The following is a 14,206-nucleotide window of genomic DNA, read 5'->3' as shown; positions in this document are numbered from 1 at the left end:
CCAGCTTCCTGTTTTCCTCCAGTTTTTGTTCATGTAGTTCTTCTACCTCAAACGGCATAGAAAGTCAACACAAATCAGACAGTGATGAACAGCTCAATTACTTGTGCTTCCTATCATTAGCCGAAGGATAACATCACGTCTGAGCCTCTGGTGTCAGTCTCTTCAGCGCAGGAAGACCTGCCACTTATGGAGGATCAGTCACAAGATTGATTCCCCTCTTAAGATGCATCTCAAAGACACTTCAGTCACGACAACTCAGTTATTCAGTGTGTGCGTGCGCGTGTGTGTGCGTGCGTGCCCTTAACATACTTGACCAACTCAGGAATTCTGCTTGCTTGCTTTGCTTTCAACATGATGAGTTAACAGGAAAGAAAGTACTGGTGTATGTGTGTATAGTTTCAGTTATACTTTTTCTATGATCTGTCTGCCCTCTGCTTCACAGTGATTATATCATCGAGGAGAAGAATGCTGTCTTGCAGAAGAAAGAAAACGAGGGCTTCGGTTTTGTTCTGCGAGGAGCCAAAGGTGACATTCTAATTTTTCAATATACATTATGCATATATACAGTACCTGCAAAAGTGTTTTTAAAACGCTTTGGTTACACACAATAAGATCCAATAGTGTAATGCAGGGGTCTCAAACTCAATTTACCTGGGGGCCACCGGAGCTAGGTTCTGGGTGAAGCCGGGCCGCATCAGGTTTTCCAAAAAAAAAAAAAAAAAACGCATTTATTAAAAACTGGAAAAAAAATCAATAAAAAAACTATCTTCAATGCTTTTGCTTCTGCTATATCCTACACTTTTTCATTACTTTGGTTCCAGTTTTCCACACCAAAATATCTGATAAAACATTCCACTGTTCTCAAATATCTTAATTTTATTTTTTCTATACACAAAATAAGATAAACAAACTAAACAAATTAAGAATAAAGACAATAAATCAATCAATCAGTAATAAATAAGTAAAATAATAATAAAACAGCAAATAAGAAAAACGTAAGAAACCACATACAGTTGGTAGAGAAATTATTTTTTTCCGATTCAAATGTACAGTATTAACAGTTATTTAACCTTTAACATGAACATTCATGAAACTTAATAATTTTACCCAATTAGCAAGTTAGCATCGTACTCAGTTCCATCTGGGAGCAGCGTCGTAACTTTAACAACATGTTTGATGAGATGCTTTATCTTGACGTGTATTTTCCCTTTTATTCCAAATCATTTCCTGCATTTATTTGTACCCAGCGTCATAAGCCTTTAGCTTCATTGCTAATCCAAAGCAAAACAGGGCGGGGTAACAGGGTAGGGTAACAGTATGGGCGGGGCAAAATCATGTTAATTGTGTCCAGTGTGCACACAGCTTTAAGCTGTCATTTCAACATTAAACTTTGGTATCAAGATGGGGGCCTCAAACTAGCGTCTCACGGGCCGTATTTGGCCCGCGGGCCGCAAGTTTGAGACCCCTGGTGTAATGTGTATTCCAGGCCAGTGCTTGTCAATGTCGTTTTGTAGAGAAACACTTTGTGTTCTGCTCTAATGTGAAATTTTAATTATTTATGTGTGTAGTGTGACTCCTTTGGACTGGTCTAGGCTTGAGTGTGCAGCATTTACATGGAAACTGTAGATTAGTGTGGTTTTCAAAAACTTTGTAAGACTGTAAGAGACTCATTGCAAGTTATCGCAAACGCTTTATTGCAGTTGTTGCTGCTTAAGGTGCTTAGGATTTTAAGATTTTATTGTTTGTTTTTAAGGCGTTGAATGAGCTTGCCCCCAAATACATCTCGGACCTCATCCAAATTTACTCTCCAGCGCGGTCACTGAGGTCCGAGGGCCAGCTTCAACATGTGGTGCCCAAGACGAGACTTAAGACCAGGGGAGACCGAGGGAGACTTTACTGTGGTTGGCCCCAAGCTATGGAACTCTCTCCCCTCCCAAGTAAAAAAAAAAGGCCCCCAACATCGAAAGCTTTAAGTCTCGTCTTAAAACCCACTTTTATTCTCTGGCTTTTAACTCGGAGTGAGTCGTATGGTCCTGTGTCTTTTAGTTCTTTCGTTTATTTCTTTATACTTTTATTGCTTTGCTTCTTGTTTCTAATATTTTAATATCTATTTTACTATTTTATTTATTATTTGATCTTTTAGTTGGTGGTTGGCCCAAGCTATGGAACTCTCTCCCGTCCCAAGTAAAAAAAAAGGCCCCCCAACATCGAAAGTTTTAAGTCTCGTCTTAAAACCCACTTTTATTCTCTGGCTTTTAACTCGGAGTGAATCGCATGGTCCTGTGTCTTTTAGTTCTTTCTTTTATTTTAATTGGTTTTATTTCTTTATACTTTTATTGCTTTGCTTCGTGATTCTGATATTTTAATATCTATTTTACTATTTTATTTCTTATTTGATCTTTTAGTTTTGGATTAAATTCAATTTGTACCTTTATTTATTGTATTTTACTTGGGTTTTTTTTATTATTTTACTAGTCTGTGCAGCACTTTGGAAACTCTGTTTATAAAATGTGCTATATAAATAAAGTGGATTGGATTGAATAGGGTGGCTCAGCCAGTTAAGGGGAAATCACTTTTTCCATACAAGGCCATTTAGGTTTTAATGTTTTTTTCATCCTTAAGTTTCATTTAAAAACTGCATTTTGTGTGTAATTGTGTTGTCATTGAGTAATATTTAAATTTGTGCAAAGATCCAAACAACTAGTGATCTCTAAAGGAAAATCTTGAATATATACGATATACTGTTAACATAAAATATATGAGAAATGTTATTTTTTTTACAACTGTAGTGTTATTGTGTGAGTCAGTGGCAGCTTTGGTCAACATGTTTGTATACTGAGATGCACGCAGGGTTCTGTGTGTGTGTGTGTGTGTGTATGTGTGTGTGTGTGTGTGTCATCCATGGTTGAGCTGCCAGCTAGCTGTCCCATCTGCTCCTCACACATGGCCGCTCAGATTTAGTAGACAACTCTCTTCTCCTCTCTTCCCCTTGTCGTAATTCTCTCATCTTTCTCAGCCATTTGTTTTTTCATTCCTTCTTCACTCTCTGCCGCCTACTTCATAACCTCCACCGTCCATTATCCTCTCAAAATATTTCACCCGCTGGCAGTCCGTCGTGCCTCGTGCATTCCAACAGAAATTGCCTCTCCACTCATCTCCATCCCCACAAATGCATTTTACTCAACACAGTTTTTTCCCCCGCTTGCACGGGATGGTTGCTATGGTAACCCCTCTAAGGCACCTTGGTGGGAGTCTGCTTTTTACTTCTCCATCACTCACTACTTTTACCACCAGGACACACACACACACAAACTTACATACATTGTAGCACTGCAGTCCACTTAGTGCTGGACTGAACACTCTCACGTTGGATTTGTGCCAAGATTTAATGGAATATTTGTGCTAGTACAGTTGCTCACAAAATATGTCCATTTCAGTTTCAACAACATGGTGTCAACATGTACTAAACACATTTCAGCACATATTTGATTTTAGTTTGAACTTTTTATCATCGTCAGCACTAAATCCTTTTGTTTGTCAACTATTTGCTCAGCCGAGACGCCTATTGAAGAGTTTACGCCGACCCCAGCCTTCCCGGCACTGCAGTACCTGGAGTCTGTGGACGTGGAGGGTGTGGCCTGGAGGGCCAGTTTGAGAACAGGAGACTTTCTCATTGAGGTAGTAACACACATGATTCTTGTTCTGTGGCTTCCTTGTGTGTTAAAAAAAAAGACAACTTACCCGTCCGTCCTGTGTTGTGGTGTCAATTAGGTCAATGGTGTGAACGTCGTGAAGGTTGGCCACAAGCAGGTGGTGTCGTTGATCCGACAAGGTGGCAACCGACTTCTGATGAAGGTGGTGTCCGTCACACGGAAACCAGAGTCAGAGGAAGTTGTCCGCAAGAAAGGTAAAGGCTTAAATGATAGGAAAAGCCAGCAGCACCAGCTCGAGCTAGATTTAGCAACAAGCTAAATGCATTGGAGATATGTTATGCTTTGAATGAATAAATTAACTTGACTGTCAAGATAGAGGATTATATATCCAAGATCAACAGAAGGTGATCAGACTTTGACAGCTAAGTAATGGAAGAGGATGGGGTGCATGTAATTCACAGTGCAAATAAAAGGTAGGACCACAAATAAAGAAATGAGACTTAAGTATTTGAAAACTTAATTTTTAACTAAATGTAATTATTCTCTTCTTTTTCTTATCATTTTAATGAGAAATTGATTTGTGCATCTGTAAATAATATGCTAATGAGCTGTGTTTGTCCACATCTGTTTCCAAGATGCACTATTGTGCATTTTAAAACCAACACCATGCTAGGTTAACCTAGTCTAAAAAAAAGCCAAAATGATGAAGCGTACAACTTGGGGCAATATCGACCAAAAAGTCATATCCCTATATATTTTGATTTAATATACATATACGATATATATGCCGATATCTTTTCCACAGAGTGAGTTTAGACAAAATTGAATGTGAGGGTCAAGCTATTTTATTTAAATAAATAATTAACATGAGGATTTCTTTAATATTTTAAAGCTTCATACAAGATGCACATTAGTGAAGGGTTGGATGGATTTGATTGATTTGCTGTGGCGATCTCTGAAGGGAAAAGCCGAAAGAAGAAGAATACAAGTTGCACATTAAAAAATAACATCTAAAAATAGCCGCTACAATAAAGTGGGCCATTCTTTTCCAAATAAATATAGACCAGGTCAAATATAATATTTTTAAAACAAATCTTTAGCTATGCTCAAATCCAAGAACGAAAAATGAAGGAGTGCCCTTAAAAGGACATTTTAAAATGTAATGTATTTAAATATACTTAAAAAGTAGTATTTTTAACATTTTTAGAAGACACAAGCATGACCTTATTTTGTGGCAGGAATACCAACGTGTCAACTGCATCTGGGTTAGCAGCATCATGTCTAACTTCCTTTGTGGTAGAATTGGTGTTTAATAATAGACTTCAAAACTTTGCTGGACATTGCGAGTCCGTTGTTTTCAGCAAGTTTTATAGCGTTTTTTGCCACTGTTTCTACTGTATTAGGTTGCTTTTCCTTTCATGAAGGACGCAAAAGGAGTGCAGCCGTGTGAAAATGGTGGTGGTATGGTGGTGAAAATGTTTTTATTCAATGCTCTGGATTGGAAGTACCTCCATATTACTGAGTTACTGCTTATTCCTTGTTGAGTTCTTCCACCGCAGACGTGCTAGCCTCTAATAGACTTAGTGATGCACGTGTGAGGTAGTGGTGACATTTTGTAACATTCATTCATTCATTCATTTTCTACCGCTTTTCCTCACAAGGCTTGCAGGGAGTGCTGGAGCCTATCCCAGCTGTCTTTGGGCTAGAGGCCAAAGTGCACCCTGGACTGGTCGCCAGCCAATCACAGGGCACATATAGACAAACAACCATTCACACTCACATTCATACCTATGGACAATTTGGAGTCGCCAATTAACCTAGCATGTTTTTGGAATGTGGGAGGAAACCGGAGTACCCGGAGAAAACCCACGCATGCACGGGGAGAACATGCAAACTCCACACAGAGATGGCCGAGGGTGGAATTGAACCCTGGTCTCCTAGCTGTGAGGTCTGCGCGCTAACCACTAGACCGCCGTACCGCCCCATTTCGTAACATTGTTGGTCAAATTAGTATGCGGATCAAAAGGATCTGCTGTGGCGAGTCCATAATCAGAAAAAAGCTGAAAGAAGCAAATCATGTTGGTTATTGGTGTGCCGCAAAATTTTTCCAACGTAAAAAACGTGCCGTGGCTCAAAAAAGTGGCTCAAAATGAGTGTCTAGGGACACATATTACTGTTTGAACATCATTAAACTAAAGTCACAGCCCAGCCATTTAGCTGTTCAAGTTTTGAACTAGTATCCTAATATATTCAGAAATTCTGTCATTATCTATGCACTGTTAATCTGGCAGGTAATGGCTGCATTTACAAAACAAAGGTGGGTAATTGTAGGTTATTGTGTTTTTAATTTTAAACCATGCAGCCTTTCAGCTGTCTTCTGGGCATAGGAGCAAGGAGTAAGGAAACCAAAACGTCAGTTTTGCATAATAGGGGCATATCCAAAAGTGGCTTTTTTTCTTTGGTCTGCTAGTTTTAGGTCTTTGATGTACTTCTTACAACACACATACTGAGTCCATAATTTGGTTTCAAAAAAAGGATCATAGAGACATTGATAAGACAAGGTGAGCTTTCCAGAGGTGGTTCTTCTAACTGTCTCCATCACATCATTAGACACACCTTTTCACACACATAGTTACAAAAAATGCAAAGTCTTTTGCACCGGGCTTCACTTTTTTCTGCCGCCGTTGTCATGGCGACAACACCGCATGTTTTGAATGAAGCATTGGATTACAGCAACAGGCTCTCTCTCTGTCTCTCGACCCCGTTCCTCTATATTTTCTGCAACCTCCTCCGTCTCCTCTGCTCGTCGCTCCTTGCAGCACGACTTGCACACCGGGTGAGGAGACGAGAAGTGTTTGATGCCAGGCGTCCGGGACACACTTACAGCTAGCTAGCGCGAGGATACCGTAGTTGTTTGTGTTTTATTTTTTGGGGGGAGTGGGTGGCAGGACGTCTGTGGTATTGGAGAAAGAGACTTGCTGTAGGATTGACGTATCGACTGAGCTGCCTCGTTGCGTGAAGTTGTTCTATAGTAGGTGAATTTGATGCATATAAGCATGTAGAGGTTACTTCTCTGTGAAATTTCTAAATGCACATTTTAAAGTGGTTACTTCGAAACATTGCACTGAGCAGTTGGTGAAGGATTGTGAGGTTTTTGTGAGCTCGGAGGTGTGATGTCTTCTGCATATCGTTCTTCTTAGCTGTTAAATTAGTGTCCTTTCTCCATCTGTCAGCCCAGATGTCTCTTTGTCCTCCTTCACTGTTCGCTGGAGGACATGCAAGTGTGTCCGAGCTGGTGTGCTGATGCATTTCTCTTCTACAATGCAGAAAGGCATCGGTAGTAAGATGGAGCACATTTTTCCACTCGTTTTTCAGCCCACTGTGGCGGACAAAATGCAATGTTTTGTGCAGGAATAATGGAAAAGCATGCCTCCACTTTTGAGGCACTCCACAAAGACTGAGCCTGCACAGACGAGATAGAGACATGAAGAAGTTGGACTATCAGCGTAGCCGCAACAAGGTCTTACCCAAGCGGGAGGTCAGTGCTTCATCCCAATTGGAGCCTATCAAAGCGGTGAAGATGGGATGGACCAGCCGTCTCAGAGAGGCCAGGAGGGCGCTGAGCCTCAAAACCAAAGGATTTAACTCTTCTTCTTTACCTTCGTCCTCAACGCCGTGCCTTTTCTCCACAGCCCCGCCCCCTCCCAAAAGAGCTCCCAGCACCACCCTCACGCTACGCTCCAAGTCCATGACGGCTGAGCTGGAAGAACTGGGTGAGTGCTAGCGTTGTGTACTACCTGCTGTCATGCACTGTCCTCCTACCTTTTTCTCTTTTCCTTTTTTTACTGTTTGTCTAACTTTTGACGATCATCACTTTTCTTGGCTTGTACTCTGCTTTCATTTTCCCAACAAGCGTCTGCTCGGAGGAGAAGAGGCGGTGAGTCTGACACTTCTGACATGTTTTATCACTGCTATGTACAAGCAACCATATTTTGTAACCATATTTCCTAGCGGCCTCTACTCCAATTGATGCCATGCTTCAATTAATTCCCAGATGTATAGTCACTTCTCTTTTTTTCCCTTTTAGAAAAAAACTTCAATTACTGTACTATGACTGATACAATTAGGTCAGTTCATAGACATTCCACAGGGTTGTGTGCACCCATCTCATGTTCTGGGGTGCTTCCTATGTCCAGTAATGCCCACATTCTTAACATTTCTCTGTATTTTCTCTTTTCTAATTTGTTTTGAACGCCATTAATTTAAAAGTTTGGACATACTTATTCATTCAATTGTATGGGTAAGTGCGTCCAAACTTTAATTTAAAGTTTTCGTTTCAGTACTCATCTTAAAATGTCATAATAAACTACATTATTTACAAGTCTTGTCCAATATTATTTAGAGGAGTACTGGGGATCACCGCTTTTCACTTCGCTTCTGTTTGTAGCCTGCCAGAAAATGGCGAAAATACGCCAGTAATTGGATACGCCCATAAAAATATATATCTTTTTAACACACGGTTCACTCGTCCCCCGAAAAACCTGCTGCGAGCTTGGCATTAACATTCTCTTCTGATTTTGGGTAAAATTTACAGTAAAATTGGCTGTTTGGAATTAGTATATTTGGTTTAGCTGCAGAACCTTCAGTTGTCATTAGTCACTTGCGACAGACGCTAACAAGCTAAATGCTAAATGCATAATCGAGGTTTCCACCCATAATATGCCTCACACACTTAACGTATTTCATGAAAATTATCAGCGGTGCCTAAACTTTTTCATACCACTGTATTATACTAGGGATGAGCGAGTACACGACTATCTGTATCTGTATCCGTTCCACCCATCTGAATTATCTGTTTCCGTATCGGTACTCGGAGTGGGCGAGGCATAAACAGGCCGTGGTTTAACCAAAAATGGGTGGTGCTTATATCGGTAAATTATTTTAATGTCATGGATTGATGAGAAGTTGCTATATTTGTTATTATTCCGCAAAATGTGTACTATTGTATGTGTGTAAGTGATCTGTAAGACTTGGTTGGTAAATTCATATGATGGCAAACAGGGAAATAATCAGTCAGCCTTGTTCGCTGTATTTTTTTGAAAAGACACAGTGTTTAGTACTTCAAACAAAGTTTTCCAAGTGACTTTATCTCACCAGCTAAATTAGAGAAGAGCAGACGGTAAAAAGAAAAAACACACAACAAGCCGTATACAGCTCTCTTGTGAAATGCACGCCATATGAAACAAGTTTAAAATTGCAACATGTACTGTATTTTCTAGATGATAAGTCGCTCCGTAGTCACATAAGTCACACAAGGCCAAAAATGCATAATTAGGTAGAAAAAAAACATACATAAGTCACACTGGAGTATAAGTTGCATGTTTTGCGGGTAATTTATTTTACAAACTACTTGACCAAAACAGACATTACGTCCTCTTGGAAGGCAAGTTCTAACAATAAAAGAATAGAGAACAGGCTGAATAGGTGTAAGATATGCTAACACAATGCTTATTCAGCTACACCAAAATAAACATGAACAGAAAAGGAGTTCAGGGTTTGTGTAACATAAACAGTTTTTTCATTTCTAAGTTGCTCTGGAGTACAAGTCGCAGGAACAGCCAACCTATGAAAAAAAGTGTGACTTATAGTCCGGAAAATACGGTATACTGCAACATATTGAGAGGGGTGTAATATTTAACCATGTTTGATGCCGCTACTGCCTGTGTACTGCCAACTGAAAAAGAACAAAATTCTTATATTGTAGGTAGCGTGCCTGTGCCTGTGCCTGTTTTATGGTGACTTCATGGAACAAGACAAAAATAAATTTAATTAAAAAAAAGCGGTCATGCTACCCTTGCTTCATAAGGGACTGACCAAATGCACAGTGCTGTCCTGACAAATGCACTGTGTACATTACAAGTTATCATTTACCAAGTAACTTTAGATACAACCAGAAATATAGACGATACAAAATATTGGGTCTATGAGATGAGATTTTAAAATTACTTTTAGGAAACTAAAAATGAAAAAATGTGAAATTAATTAATTTAATTTTCACTACGTTACATTCTTCTGCACGCAGAAATACTGTATCTTTAAATTTGCATGGCCGTGAATGCTGAATCATGAATGTGTGAGCATCCACTGTATGTCATTTAGTATTCAAAGTATTCATCACAAAATTCAATTACACTTGTATGCTTGGATCAGCTCATCATTTGTATTCCCTATTGTGTAAGAAATGATGCCGTGTTCACCCGCTAAAATGTCTCTCTACTTCGCTCCGGCTAATTTCCCGCTCCCCCTTCTCAACAGAGAGGCTAGATGAGATGTTAGCGTCCCAGGAGTCGATGTTGCGTTCTCAACCTTCAGAAGCAGATTACAGAGCAGCCACTGTCAAACAGCGGCCCACCAGTAGGAGAATAACACCAGCAGAGATCAGTGTGAGTACGTCTACTTAAAGATCATCATCGCGCTCACCCCCCCCCCCCGCTGCTGGCATGCATGCAAACCACACGATGATTTATTATAGCACACACGTCTGTCACTTTAAGGGTATGGAATTGCTCAAATATTTATTTTTGTTTGACTGTAGTCACTGTTTGAGCGACAAGGGATGACGTTACATGGAGGTCTTCACCCAGGCATGGAACGTGCCCATATACCGTTACCCAAGGGGATGTCCAGGACCAAGTCATTTGGTAAAACAATCATCTCTCCTGTTCATTATCAATTAAGGTGAATAGTTTATGTGCAATGTTGTCATGAGAGAATGTAAGAAAAGTATTTTGCCACAATAGAAAATACTGACAATAATGCTTATCATACATGTGCAATATTACATATTTGGTAAGTGCTTCTTCTTTACATGCCCCAGCTACTATATTTGGTACACCTGCACAATGATAATGTAATAACACCTCTTATGCAAGCTGGGATATACATATTGTGGTTACATAGTACAGTACATCTCTAGTTTTCTTACATAGGCAGATTCTTTTGAGACAGCACTTGTATCAAACACCTCCTTTTATCAAACACTACTTTATTAGGCACACCCGCAAACGGAGGGTGGCAAGATACACTGTGTTTGTATAGGGCAATATATTTCTAGTCATCTTTATGAAGTGTAATTTGTTTGTATTGTATAGGGGGCGGCACGGCGGTATAGTGGTTAGTGCCCAGACCTCACAACTAGGAGACCAGGGTTCAATTCCACCCTCAGCCATCTCTGTGTGGAGTTTGCATGTTCTCCCCGTGCATGTGTGGGTTTTCTCCGGGTACTCCGGTTTCCTCCCACATTCCAAAAACATGCTAGGTTAATTGGTGACTCCAAATTGTCCATAGGTATGAATGTGAGTGTGAATGGTTGTTTGTCTATATGTGCCCTGTGATTGGCTGGCGACCAGTCCAGGGTGTACCCCGCCTCTCGCCCAAAGACAGCTGGGATTCTTCGCGATCCTCGTGAAGAAAAAGCAGTAGAAAATGAATGAATGAATGAATGAAAAGAGATCCAGTTTTAACACCACTGTAATAATACCATGAATGCTTAATGAAGTGTTAAATGCCTTATACAAATGTGTTCTGTGGATAAGCTTCAAACAGCGGATGTTCAAAGTATTACAGATTAAAGTGTGAAACAGCCAAGGATCTGCTGGGCGAGTTGAACAAACGTCCGCTTTCCTGATCGCACTGTAATCCTCAACACTTAATGTTGTGTGTGCTTGTTTACATCCCCGCCTTAGGTGCCACTGAGGAGGACCGTCTATCAGCTTTGGCAGGTGAGCATCGTTTCCCGCGCAGTTCCTCCATGACCGACAGCCTGCGAGAACACCCACAGCCTCATCCCATCCCTCCGCCTCCGCAAACAGCACCACCTCCGCCTCCATATTACCTGGACACAGGACCTCCCCCGGCTTTCTGCCCACCACCTCCCCCGTCCAGGACACAGAGTCAGGGCCACGAACCAGGAGGACGCTCCAGCTTTAAGCCCTCCTCCTTGGACCTGCCCTATGAGGCAGCTCAGCGGCAGGCCACGCAGCTTGAGAGACAGAAAAAAGCCCGCTCCATGATCATCCTCCAGGACTCTTCACATTTACCCGTGGAACCCACAGAAATCCCCCGTCCTTCTGCTGCTACTCCACCTGAGCGGATAAAAAGGAAGGGCCGGGTGATTGACAACCCCTATGCCAACGTGGGCCAATTTAGCATTGGACTGTACACACCGACCAAGCCTCAGCGGAAGAAAAGCCCCCTGGTGAAGCAACTACAGGTATGTTCTCTTTTTATCGATGTGTATCGATGTAATCCACCCCAGCTCTATCATCCTGGAAGATCTGCTTGATGTATGATCCTGTTACAGGTGGAGGATGCACAAGAAAAAGCTAGTTTGGCCTTAGCAGCTGCCCACTCCAGAGAGAGCTCACCCTCAGGGCGACATCCCCACGGCCACACACGCACCAGCCGGGCAGACTACTATCAGCAGCAGCTGATGGCCGAGCGAGAACGTTTGCGGGCTCAAGGAGAGGCGATATTTCAGGGTAAGGGCCCCTTCGCCGCTGCAATTGCTGGAGCAGTGAAAGACAGAGAGCGACGCCTCGAGGAGCGGCGGAAATCCACTGTCTTCCTTTCTGTGGGAACCATGGAGGGGGCGTCCTCCGCCAGCGCCGAGGTCCCCTCTCTGATGCAGTCTCACTCCATTGATGAGCGGATACTCACCCGAGAGCTTGGCCAGCTGCCACCTCCTGCCTTGGCCTTGAGCCCCTCACCCAGCGGGACCACCTTTATCCATCCACTCACAGGAAAACCCCTGGACCCCAACTCCCCTCTGGCTCTTGCGCTGGCCGCAAGGGAGAGGGCGCTGACGTCCCAGAGCCAATCCCCAACGAGCAGCCCAGAACCGCGGACTAAACAAGAGCGGGTGGGCCAGGGTGTTATGTTCATTGACACTCAGACCAAAGAGCCTCCACATGGAGAAGGGCCACCCGCATCTCCTCCTTTTACATCTAAAAGCTCCAAGGCAGCTGGGTATGGCATTGGATCCACCCCAGCATCAGTGTTAGTCCCTCAGCCTACCAAACCACAGTGGGCCATGTCACCATCAAGTGTATCATTCCAGCAGGAGATGGAGGCCCGGATAGAGGAGAGGAAGGAGGAGAAGATGCTAGAAGATAAGAAAAGCATGTTGATCAGTATTATGGACACCTCACAACAGAAGACGGCTGGGCTGATCATGGTGCACGCTACCAGCAATGGCCAGGCCGTCAGTGGGGGTGAAGAACTAGAACAGACACCTGTCCCAACATCCAAAGAGCTGAGCAAATCTCAACTAAGTCCAAGGACTAAGTCCCCAACTCCCACAGCCCCTCTGCCACAGCCTCAGAGTCAGCGTGCTGCCAGCCCAGCTCAAGACAAGGGTCTGGTTCAGGGAAGCTCAGAGGAGGACACGGATCCATACACAGTGACTCTACCACCCGCCATGTTGTCCTCCAGTGATGAGGAGACACGAGAGGAGCTGCGTAAAATCGGTGTTGTTCCACCGCCCGATGAGTTCTGTAATGGACTCCTGGCTCAGGCAAAGGGTATTCCCCTGTCCCCAACCAAACCTATTGCATCTTTCCCCACCACCCCTCCAACACCGACACCCAAAACACCCTCGACCCCAACCACGCCAACTGTCACCCCCACCCAGCCTCAGCCTCCCCAGCCTACACCTCCACCCAGTGCTCCACCCAGCACAGCAGCTGTCTCAGGGAAACCCTCAGACCCTCTAGAGCCCCCACCAGTTTGTGAGCCTTGTTCTGCGGCCGATTCAGGCGTGGAGGAGGCTGACACGCGCAGCTCCAGTGACCGGGAACGAGACCACCACCTTGAGACCACCAGCACTGTCTCCACGGTTTCCAGCATGTCCACGCTGTCCTCAGAAAGCGGCGAACCTGCCGACACACACACGACACACACTTCCTATGCCGATGGGCAGACTTTTGTGCTCGACAAGCCGCCAGTGCCTCCGAAGCCCCGACTTAAGTCCCACATAGGAGGCAGTAAAGGCCCCGTCACCTTCAGGGACCCTCTGCTGAAGCAGAGTTCTGACAGTGAGCTGCTATCGCAGCAACAGGCTGCTGCACTGGCTGCGGCAGTGGCCGGAGGAGGCGGGCTGCCCCCGGGCGGTTCGGCCTCAGTGACTGGACTAGCACCCACCAAGCCACGCTACCTCTTCCAGCGGCGCTCCAAGCTGTGGGGGGACCCAGTGGAGCCCCGTGGGCCAGGAGTGGGGCTCGGTATTGGGAGTTTGGGAAATCTTGGCGGGCTTGGACTAGGGCTGGGTGCAGATGAGGGCGCAAAACCCTCTGTCATGGGGGAGCTCAGTTCTCGACTACAGCAGCTAAATAAAGACACAAGGTCCCTGGGAGAGGAGCCACTGGGAGCATCGCTTGACCCTGGGAGGAAGTCCCCTGTAGCAGGTGCCAGGTAAGAGTCTGTTTAACTCACTATTGTCAAATATGAAAGAATCCAGAGTAAATAGTGCCCTTGCTTCACTGACAATATTAGTG

General features: G+C 43.6%; 1 protein-coding gene across 22 annotated transcripts in view; it reads left to right on the top strand.

Moving 5' to 3' along the window:
- Positions 1–14,206, top strand: part of shank3a (SH3 and multiple ankyrin repeat domains 3a) — a 222,846-nt gene that overhangs the window by 194,949 nt on the left and 13,691 nt on the right. For 19 of the 22 annotated variants that reach the window (XR_009130085.1, XM_058074726.1, XM_058074730.1 and 16 more), the window contains 9 exons: positions 443–525; positions 3,554–3,678; positions 3,772–3,907; positions 7,346–7,426; positions 7,567–7,590; positions 9,969–10,096; positions 10,249–10,354; positions 11,399–11,925; positions 12,016–14,123. Coding sequence is in view for 21 of the 22 variants with exons in the window: in XM_058074726.1 (XP_057930709.1) it covers positions 443–525; positions 3,554–3,678; positions 3,772–3,907; positions 7,346–7,426; positions 7,567–7,590; positions 9,969–10,096; positions 10,249–10,354; positions 11,399–11,925; positions 12,016–14,123 (3,318 nt within the window). In the remaining variant the exon portion in view is untranslated. The remainder of the gene's footprint in view (positions 1–442; positions 526–3,553; positions 3,679–3,771; positions 3,908–7,345; positions 7,427–7,566; positions 7,591–9,968; positions 10,097–10,248; positions 10,355–11,398; positions 11,926–12,015; positions 14,124–14,206) is intronic. The other 3 variants (XM_058074727.1, XM_058074734.1, XM_058074731.1) reach the window with 2 other exon arrangements.

This window comes from Doryrhamphus excisus, chromosome 6, assembly GCF_030265055.1.
Source record: "Doryrhamphus excisus isolate RoL2022-K1 chromosome 6, RoL_Dexc_1.0, whole genome shotgun sequence".
NCBI classification, from domain to species: Eukaryota; Metazoa; Chordata; class Actinopteri; order Syngnathiformes; family Syngnathidae; genus Doryrhamphus; species Doryrhamphus excisus.
Note: the sequence above shows the minus strand (reverse complement) of the source record. Positions and strands in the feature narration are given on the sequence as shown.